The sequence below is a fragment of the Cebus imitator genome, unplaced genomic scaffold (genome assembly GCF_001604975.1).
Source record: "Cebus imitator isolate Cc_AM_T3 unplaced genomic scaffold, Cebus_imitator-1.0 Scaffold1192, whole genome shotgun sequence".
Lineage (NCBI taxonomy): Eukaryota > Metazoa > Chordata > Mammalia > Primates > Cebidae > Cebus > Cebus imitator.
The window spans coordinates 5,307-16,270 of record NW_016108507.1 but is presented as its reverse complement, the minus strand read 5'-3'; the positions used below and the strand labels follow the sequence as shown (position 1 = coordinate 16,270).

The 10,964-nt window shown below is 39.8% G+C and overlaps 1 protein-coding gene across 2 annotated transcripts in view; it reads right to left on the bottom strand.

The window, feature by feature from the left end:
* Nucleotides 1–6,486, bottom strand: part of LOC108298910 (cilia- and flagella-associated protein 91) — an 11,556-nt gene extending 5,070 nt beyond the window's left edge. For both annotated transcript variants that reach the window (XM_017521414.2, XM_017521415.2), the window contains exons 1-4: nucleotides 6,341–6,486; nucleotides 4,521–4,592; nucleotides 3,423–3,569; nucleotides 2,178–2,399 (exon numbers count right to left, since the gene is read on the bottom strand). In XM_017521414.2, coding sequence (XP_017376903.1) covers nucleotides 2,178–2,399; nucleotides 3,423–3,569; nucleotides 4,521–4,592; nucleotides 6,341–6,352 — 453 coding nt within the window. In that variant the 5' untranslated portion in view covers nucleotides 6,353–6,486. The remainder of the gene's footprint in view (nucleotides 1–2,177; nucleotides 2,400–3,422; nucleotides 3,570–4,520; nucleotides 4,593–6,340) is intronic.
* Between the last annotated feature and the right edge of the window lie 4,478 nt (nucleotides 6,487–10,964).

Genomic DNA, 10,964 nt, shown 5'->3' with positions numbered 1-10,964 from the left:
AAAAAAAAAAAAAGCTTACTTGAAATCATGAAATAGAATCCAGATTTTTAAAGTGCATCAGAAGCAAACTCAGAGATTAAAAAATAAAACAAGAAGTATAGAGCACATAAATATACAGTGTAATGAATTAGGGTAAAGTCAGAACCCATGTATTATAGTAATTGCCAGTATCTCAGAAGGCCACCATGGTTTCCTCCTTTACCACAGCACCTTCCCAATTTCATGGTAAACATTTTCTTTTCTCTATAATTTCACTCCCTAAGTTGTAACTCATAAGCCAAGTAGTTTCATTTTGCCTGTTTTACAGGTATATATACATAGAAAGATTAAGCATCAACTGTGGCACAGTTTTGCCTGTATATGCATGCTGTCTCCTCAACAGATTATCAACTTCTTAGAGGTAGGGCACGTTTATGTTTTATGTCTGAATATATCTTTGTATCTGAGATAATGCCTTGAACACAGTAACAATTCAGTACCTGTTTCTTGACTGGCACTTCAGCACAATTCTGAGTATATGATACCGTACACCTGTGTGTAAAACATCAACCTTGAATCCCTATGCCTTCTCTATGGGAGAGTTTCAATGGCCAGTTTAATACAGTGTCAACCAAATAACTAACCAACCAAAATATATCTCCTGAATGCCTATTATGTACAGGGATCTATGCTGCATTGTGCAAGGCACAAAGGGAATATACAATATTCATGCTCTCATAGAGCCTACCCTCTTATTCAGGAAGCAAGCTGTATCTATATGGAGATGGAAAGTTTACTGTGGTCCATCTGTAGTGATATATGTACCTGTGTTTACATATATCTTTATAAATGTGTAAATTTTTGGACACATTTGTACATGTAAGGAAATGTGCATTTTTGTGTTTCTCTATGTCTTGCTAATATTGTGTGCACCAGATTATATTTGTAAATATGTCCTCGTGTATGTGCCCACAAAAATGTGTATGTATTTAGAGTCTATGACTCTGTATCTGTGTTTCTATCTATATGCTATTTTTTCTAAATTTATTAAATATTACATTTCTGTCTTTTAATTTATGTACAAGCATATTTCTCTTCAAGAGAATCTGTTTGAATGGAGGCTGGGAAAGTAGGATGGAAAATAGCCATTATATTTTAATTAGGAAGGTTGGGAATTAAAATGATGGATGATATTTGAATCTGTGGATCCAAAGCTGGGTACATTTTTTTACATAAGTGATTCTTAAATCAGGCTAAAACGGCTATCTTAACCCTTTCTTGCCCTTGCTGGACAGAGCAGATGTTTTCTGGGATCATTCCCATTTAGAAGATATCTTCCTAAGCAGCTTTTTACCAGCTTCTTCCTTTCTCTGCTTTTGTGTGTAGCAGCTCCTCTGTTCCATTTCTTCTTATTCTCACCCCTAGTTATTCTTCCCATCCCCAGCTGGTTCTTCCTTAGTGATATTAGGGAGGAGATGGCAAGTTCTGATTTGCCAATAATTTCTAAATCTCAGTAACTCTTTTTGAAGAAAAATATGTTAAGTTGGTAGGAAGCTAGAAGCTGGTCACCAACTTCTGAATTTACATCTTCAGCCAAAATCTCTCTTCTAAATTACATCTTCTAGATCCACATACGAAACAATACCTCTGCTTAGATGTCCCAAACTAAATACGAATTGATTATAAATTGATTTCCTGATTCCTTTCCTGCCCCTAAGCTTATTCCTCTCTCAACTTACCTACCTCAGAAAATAATACCAACATCTACCAGTTGCTTATGCCCAACACTGGACGTAATACAATTTCCTGTCTCTCACTCTGGCCTTCATGACTTCAACAGCTCCTTCCTGGCCTCCTGGTCCCCCTCTGTCCTCCCTCCAGCCTGTGATCCACACAGCAAGTGGAGTAACTGGCTTAAAATATGTCTCTGGGCCCTATTTGTTTCCTTCATGGAACTCATTGCATTTTCTTAGTCTATGCACATGTGCGTATTATATGTTATTTAAGCTTTAGGAGAGAAGATATCGTGTCTGGGTTTTTCCCCTAAAGTTTCCCACAGTGTCTTTGTAGAGTGCCTGGCATACAGTAGGAACCCAATGTACAAACAAAAGCCAAATGCTATTTTATGTCATGAGCTTCCTTTGGTTTGACTTGGCTCCTTCTAGGCAGCCTCCATACACCCAGCTGCCCCTACTTGCCTCCTTAAATATCTGGTCTTCCTTCTGCAGGCGCTGTTTCTCTACCTGGCGCCGACCACTCTCTTCCGCCTCTCGTACCCGCCGCTGGCGCTCGGCCAGCATGACAAAAGCATGGATCCTCCTCTCCTCCTGCAGTCTCACCAGCTCTTTGGACAGGAAGTCAAACATGTCTGCCAGTGCCCTTCCTTCCAGTCCAGCCAAATGATTTTCAACCAGTGACACCTTGAAAATAATAACATAACTTTAAGGATACAAATTCCACTATCAGTGGTGACTATTAGAAGAGGTGCTAGATTACTCAACTCTTGGCAGTCAATTCACTTTCAGAATGCATTTAATTTTTATTGGGAATATTACCTCTTGATTGGCTTTATCTCAGGTTCTTATGAGGAAAACTGAGGCACCAGAGAGTCAATTGTTTAGTCAGTCACTGATGAAACACAGCCCTCAAATGAGCCAGAGGATTTAGCAAGACATTTCCGTTAGTGACCATGGAGAATGGTTTTTTTTTCCTAATCCATAAGGTAAAGGGCATCTTCCCAGACATGAAGGGAAATGTCAAGTTTTTATTAAAGATAATATTGGAATTCCAAATGGAATCTCCTAGAAATTCACTCATGATACCCCTTAATTTTTCAGAATCTTTCCTTTCACACAAGTTTGGAATTAAGATGTTGAACAACATGAAAGTAGAAAACCTTGGTACTTTTTAGTCTTTTAATAACTTTGAAATCATTAACAACCATCTTTGAAATAGCAGAGGAATGGCCGGGCATGCTGGCTCAGGCCTGTAATCCCAGCACTTTGGGAGGCTGAGGAGGGTGGATCGCCTGAGGTCAGGAGTTTGAGACCAGCCTGGCCAATATGGCGAAACCCCCATCTCTACTAAAAATATGAAAATTAGCCAGCTATGGTGGCGCATGCCTGTAGTCCCAGCTCAGGAGACTGAGGCAGGAGAATCACTTGAACCCAGGAGGCAGAGGTTGCAGTGCGTTGAGACTGTGCCATAGCACTTCAGCCTGGGAGATAGAGAGAAATTCCATCTCAAAAAAAAAAAAAAAAAAAAAAAAAAAAAAAAAAAAAAAAAAAAAAAAAAAAAAAAAAAAAAAAAGAATGCTGACAGAGTGATGGGATTATGAGGCTGTTTATTTTTCAACATTTCATTAATTTTTATAATGTTGCTTTGCAATGATAAAAATCAAGGGAGAAAATTTAACAAGAAAGTAACAAGAAAAAAAGGAAAACCTTGTGTTCATGCAAGTTCCTCTTCTGCTGTGAGTTCAGGGTCACTTGCTTCTCAGCATTTTTCACCAGCTTTTCATCTTCTTGTAGTGCGTGGCAGGTGCGTAACTCCTGGATCAACTCCAGTCGTTTTTCTTTCCCTTCAAACATCTGTATCAAATCAAACGGAGACTGGCAAGTTACCATCCCTTTGTGCCAAGCACTAGGAGTCGCATGCAGTGACTTGTGAGACACTTGTGAACAGTGGGTTCCACCCTGCCTTTTGGGTTCTGTAGAGCAGATGTGTCCCACAGAGCTAGAGTTCAGCCCTCTTTTTTATGCCTTCAGCTTCTCAGGCAGAGAATGGGCTTAGGTTTCAGTGAGCTGTACTCAGTTTCTGAGAATGCTCTTAAAGACAAGATGATAACACTAGGGTCATATTAAAAAACCAGAACCTTCCCCTCATTTCCTGTGCTCCTTCTCTAATAAACCTCAAGATGGCATTTTTCGTGGCCATATTTTCTTTTTCTTTTCCAATAAATCTGCTCCTGGTTTGTAATACTCAATCTGTTGTCTGACTTTAACCATGGTGCTTCTCTTGGGGAAATACTGAAAGAAGGGTAAAGAACAGTGCTAAACACAAGTTGTTCACCCAGCTGACTTACTCATCATATCTGAATCTCTTACAAGTTACAGCTGTCTGGGGGAAAAAAAAACTAACTTCCCAACTGTAACGACTTAGCCAGATTATTTTTATTATGACTGTGGAAAATTAGTGAATCTACCTGGTTTGTAATGCTTACATAGCCAAAATTCAGGTAAGAAAATGTATGGATTTAACAATTCCAAGAAAAGTGAGTTTCATACTGCCTTAATTACAACCATGGCAAATAGCCCATAGGTCCTTCTGTCTCTCTCCTTGATACTGTGCCACCCACCCAGATAAACAATGCCACTACAAGAAAATGGGTCACCAGAAGGATGGGTAGGCAATTCAAGAGTTTAGCTGAATAGAATAGCAGGGTGCAAAAGGGAATTCACTCCAAGGAACCAAGCAGATAGGCATTCTAAAAAAATTATTCTCAAAAGAGAAACACAGGGCCAGCAGTTGGACCTACACACCATGTTTTGAACGACTCTGCCCCGGAGTAACTTTTGAAGGTAGATCACAGCCATTTCTATTTCTTCTTCTTCCTAAAAGAACAAAGGGAGAACCATGCAGCTTCAGAACTGCAGTAGTCCAAGCATCAAATATTCTTTCGAAGACTTATTTCAAGCAAAAGAGACTGTGCTAGATGCCAGAAGGATTTAAAGAGAAATAAAACATGGTCCCTGCCCTTATTGAACATACAGTATTTTAATGTTACTTACCATAAAATTCATTATTTTTTATTAACAAATCATATTACAAGCAAAAAATTCACTCCCTGCCATGCTATCCCTACAAATGAAGCCACTTTCATTTACCTATATTCCTTTCCACAAAAATCTTTTTTGAAGCAACAAGTATTGCTTATAACATCATTTTGCAATAAGATTTTCATGTTTTATCATCAATAGACAAAAATACACCTAGCGTATGCCAGAGTAAGGTAATTCTCATGAGAATTTAGCTATGCTGATAAAATCAGAATATAAGAAACAAGATTAGCTATCTACAAAAATCATCTTAAAAACTATGTGTCCAAAGCAGAAAAAGCAGGATCTGGGAATCTAATTAAGGTATCTTTGAATGTAAAAAGAAAACAGTAGTCTAATCGATGGTATTAACACACATGAAAGACAATGTGTCAGGCTGGGCACAGTGGCTCATGCCTGTAATCCTAGCACTTTAGGAGGCCAAGACAGGAGGATCCCTGAGGTCAGGAGTTTGAGACCGGCCTGCCCAACATGGCGAAACTCAGTCTCTGTTAAAACTACAAAAATTAGCTGGGTGTGGTGACACACGTCTGTACTCCCAGCTACCCAAGAAGCTAAGGCGGGAGAATCACTTGAACCCAGGAGGCAGAGGTTGCCATGAGCCAAGATTATGCCACTGCACTCCAGCCTGGATGACAGAGCGAGACTCTGTCTCACACACACACAAAAAAAGATAATATGTCAACCAAAGGCCCACACAAAGTCTAGAAAAGAGAATGTTATCCAGCAGTGCACATCCCAGCTTGCTGGTGGGAGCTTTCTGGTCCCTCTGCAAGAGCTACTCATCAGAGGTAGTAACAGGTGTTAGTGTGGTCTCCCACCAACACCTGCCCTCAGCCAAGAAACACATCAGCCTTCTGAATATAGTTTGGCTTCTTGTGAGGACTGTCCTATACTGGCAGATAATGTGCTGACCAGCCAAGAGGAACAGCCTGATCTAGTAGGCAGTTACAGTTCTCTCTGTAAAGTAATACATTTGCATCATGGCATCTCTAACAGGTTCCTGTGGGTTTGTTTTGTCTGAGTCAGTCCTCTAAATCCTAAGCAACTCTGCTACCTTGCTCAAATTGAGTCTGGTGAGATGTGGCCCTAATCAGGGCCCTTTGAGCCATTCCCACCCCAGAAGCAAGCCTGTCTTGATGACATCTCTGGCATTTTGTTCCTCTTCAACTCCAATAGTCATTGGCCATCTCTCCATGTGGGAAAATAGTTGTGGTAACTGAGCATCATTCAATCTTCTCTTTCTATTTCATACACATGAGCATTACCTTCTGACGCTGATTTTTCATAGAAAGATTTTTAAATTGTGTTTTTATTTTCAAAAAGGACTGGGTTTATTTCATTTCATTTCATTTGTTTTTGTGTGTGTTTGATGTTTGATACATAAGAATGAAGACAACATTTAAGTCAGAGCTTGGGGAACTAACACTGCAAAATTAGACTTACTTTAAGTTAAACTATCCTACAAATAAACTGACAATGATATTGAATTTAGCATTTCAACTAAAAAGTTTCAAACTTACGTTGGAAGTCATTTCCAAGGTTGGAGTTGGAAGCCGAGGTTGAGGTACTGGGTTTCTTTGAAGGAAACGAGGGGGTTTCTTTGCTTCAAGAATTTTATTCTTCTTATCCAACAGTGCCTGAAATAATGCCAATTAATGTCATCTCTTACCTTTTTTTTTTACAAAAATTTGTATAAATTTAAGGAGTAAAGTGCAGTTTTTTACATGAATATATTGCATAGTGGTGAAATCTAGGCTTTTTTCCCAAATCCATCACCTGAATAATGTACACTGTACTCTATATTTTCCTTTATTACCAGATCTAGGTCATAGATATGAATATCAATCAGAATATTAATATTCTCTATGGTAATGTTGGGTCAGTTTGAGAAATACTAACAGAAATGTGTATATCTCCCAACAGGTGCTATGATATTCCTAAAAATGTGTTAACCAACCAGCCTGATCAACATGGAGAAACCTTGTCTCTACTAAAAATACAAAATTAGCCGGGCATGGTGGCACATGCCTGTAATCAGCTACTCAGGAGGCTGAGGCAGGAGAATTGCTTGTACCCAGGGGGCAGAGGTTGCGGTGAGCAGAGATCAACCATTGCACTCCAGCCTGGGCACAAGAGCAAAACTCCATCGCAAAAAAAAAAAAAAAAAAAAAAAAAGAAAATATGTTGACCACTGACTAAACATGGTTATATTCTTGGTGTATTCATCAAATCATGAATAGATAAATAAAATGTGTATATCCACACAATTGAATGTTACGGAATCATAAAAAAGAATGAAGTACAGAGATGTGTTAAAACCTGGATGAATCTTAAAAACACTATAGGCCATATACTGCATGATTCCATATTCATGAAATGTCCAGAATAGGCAAATCCATAAAAAGAAGGTAGAATAGTGGTTGCCAGGGGCTGAGGGGAAGGGGGAATTGGGAGTGATCACTGTTAGGCATTGTGTTTATTTTGGGGATGATGAAAATGTTCTGGAATTAAAAAAAAAATGTTCTGGAATTAGATAGTGGTGATGGTTGTATAGACTTGTGAATATGCCAAAAACTACTGAATTATATACTTTTAAGGGGTGATTTTATTGTATGCAAATTACATTCCCCCACCCCCCAAATAAAGGGGACAAACAAAAACTGAAGGAATTTATGGCCAGTAGACCTTCCCTGCATGAAATGATAAAACAAGTTCTTCAAGCAGAAGAAAAATTATATAGATCAAAAACTTAGATCTATATTAGTATAGGAAGAGCAGAAAAGAATGAATAAATAGAAGTAAAATATTTTGTTTTTCTTATTTTTAATTGGTCTAAAATATAACTGTTAGTTAAAGCAATAAGAGCAAAAATGTATGACTGATTATAGCACTTGAACCAGTGAAATGAATGACAGGAATATCACAGGGATGGGAAGGAGTTGGGAGTAATCTGCTATAAGGTGCCTGCTCCACCCATGAAGTGGCACAGTATTATTTGAAGGTGTACTTTTATTATTTTACATGTATAATCATATACTGGTCCACAAAGAAAGCCTCATGAAATTTCAAAGAATAAGTATCACACAGACTATGATCTCTGATCACAAGGCAATTGAGTTAGAGGTCAATGAGAAAATGAGTTAAAATTCCTGCATATTTGTAAATTTTAAAAAACAGTATTAAATACTCACAGATTCAAAAATCATAATGGATTTTTTTAATATTAGAAATTAAGAATGACAAACACTACATATCAAAACTAATGAAATGTACAAAAAGTATTTTGAAGGAAATGTTTAACCTAAAATACTTATATGAAACAGATGAATGCCTAAAACTGATAAGCTAACGTGAAATTTAAGAAAAGATCTGTGGGGAGGGATCCAAGATGGCTGATTAGGAGCAGCTCAGGATTGCAGCTCCAAGTGAAAGCACAGAGGATGAGTGGATGCCACATTTCCAGATGGATTTTTATTGCCCACAGACCACGAGGTTCCCATGCAGAGGAGCCACATGGGTCACCTGCACAGCCGGTTTAGCCGGCGGGGCTGTTTTCACTGGCATGGCTGTTTTGCCAGTGACCTGGCGCAGCAGTTCTGCATACAAAATACATGGGTCGGGGCGCCATTTTACCTGGCAATTGGAGCTTCTGGGACACAGAGTCGCACATTCATCTGATTTAAAAGGGGACTGAAACAGGAAGCCAGGCCAGGAGATTCCTGGGAAAAAAAGCGCCATGAATCTCAGTGCCGCCGTTTCAGATCCCGGCACGTTTTCAACAGGTGCCTGGAACACCTGTGAAACAGAGTCCAACCTTAAAAAAAAAAAAAAAAGGGGCTCTGAGGTAGGGAGCCAGGTGATCAGGCTCAACTGATCCCACCCCTACAAAAAAACAGCAATTGGAAATGCTCTGGATTCAGAGTTTCACAGCAAACAAAGCCCGGGAGGATCCATCTTTGTGGGGGAGGGGTGTCCGTGATTACTGAGGCAGTCCACCACTATGGAGGTGATTTGCCATTGCTGAGGCAGCCCGCCATTACAGAGAGAGTCCACTATTATAGAGGTGGGCTGCCATAGCCAAGGCAGTTCTAACTACACCCATATAAATGGGACTGCAGGGAAGTTCACACGGCAGCTGGGCGGAGCCCACAGCAGCTCAGCAAAGCCTCTGCAGGCAGACGGTGACTAGGCTGCCTCCTCACTGGGCAGGGCAGCCCTGAAAAAAGGCAGCAGCACAACAGAAACTCATAAATAAAGCCCTAACTCCCCAGGACAGAGCACCAGGGGAAAAAAAGGGGGGCGCTTTATGAGTTGCACTGCAGCAGACTTAAACACACCTGCCAAGCAGCTCTGAATGAAAAACGGAGCTCACAGCTCAGCATTTGAGCTCCTATAAAGGACAGACTGTCTCCTCAAGCAGCTCCCTGACCCCATATATCCAAAGAGTCACCTCATAAAGGAGAGCTCAGACTGATATCTGGTGGGTATCCTTCTGGGACAGAGATAGCAGAAGAAACTGGTAGCAACCCTTACTGTTCAGCAGCTGCTGCAGGTGATCCCCAGGCAAGCAGGGCCTGGAGTGGACCTCAGCAGTCCTACAGCAGAGGGGCCTGAATGTTAGAAGGAAAACTAAGAAACAGAAAGAAATAACATCATCATCAACAAACTGGACATCCACTCAGAGACCCAATCTCAAAGTCAACAACTACAAAGATGACAGGGACATAAATCCACAAAGATGAAATGAAACCAGCACAAAAAGGATGAAAACACCGGAAACCAGAACACTTATCCTCCTACAAGGGTTCAAAACTCCTCACCAGGAAGAAAACAAGGCTGTATGGAGAATGAGTGTGATGAATTGACAGAATCAGGTTTCAGAAGGTAGATAATAAGAAACTTCTGTGAGCTAAAAGAACATATTCTAATCCAATGCAAAGAAACTAAGAACGATGAAAAAAGATTTGATGAAATGCTAACGAGAATAAACAACTTAGGAATATAAGTGAATTGATGGAGCTGAAAAACACAACTTGAGAACTTCGTGAAGCATACACAAGTTTCAACAGTCGAATTGACCAAGCAGAAGAAAGGATATCAGAGATCGAAGATCAACTCAATGAAATAAAACAAGAAGGCAAGATTAGAGAATAAAGTGTAAAAAGGAATGAACAAAGTCTCCAAGAAATATGGCGCTATGTGAAAGACCTAATTTACGTTTGATAGGTGTACCTGAATGTGACAGAGATATGAATCCAAGCTGGAAAATACTCTTCAGGGTATTATCCAGGAAAACTTCCCCAACCTAGCACGGCAGGCCAATATTCAGGTCCAGGAAATACAGAGACCACCATAAAGATATTCCTCAAGAAGAGCAACCCAAAGGCACATAATTGTCAGATTCACCAGGGTTGAAATGAAGGAGAAAATGCTAATGGCAGCCAGAGAGAAAGGTCGGGTTACCCACAAAGGGAAGCCCATCAGACTCACAGCAGATCTCTCAGCAGAAACCCTACAAGCCAGAAGAGAGCGGGGGCCAATATTCAACATCCTCAAAGAAAAGAACTTTCAACCCAGAATTTCACATGCAGCCAAACAAAGCTTCATAAGTGAAGGAAAAATAAAATCCTTTGTGAACAAGAAAGTACTCAGAGATTTCATCACCACCAGGCCTGTTTTACAAGAGTTCCTGAAAGAGGCACTACACACAGAAAGGAACAACCAGTATCAGCCACTCCAAAAACATACAAAACGGTAAAGAGCATCGACACAATGAAGAAACTGCATCAACTAACGGGAATAACAGCCAGCTAGCATCAAAATGGCAGTATCAAATTCATACATAACAATATTAACCCTAAATGTAAATGGACTAAATGCCCCAATCAAAAGACACAGACTGGCAAACTGGATAAAAAGTCAAAACTCACTGGTGTGCTGTATCCAGGAAATCCATCAAACATGCAAGATACACAAAGGCTCAAAATAAAGGGATGGAGGAAGATTTACCAAGCAAATGGAGAGCAAAAAAAACAGGAGTTGTAATTCTCGTCTCTGATGAAATAGACTGTAAAGCAACAAAGATCAAAAGAGACAAAGAAGGACATTACATAATGGTAAAAGGATCAATGCAACAAGAAGAGC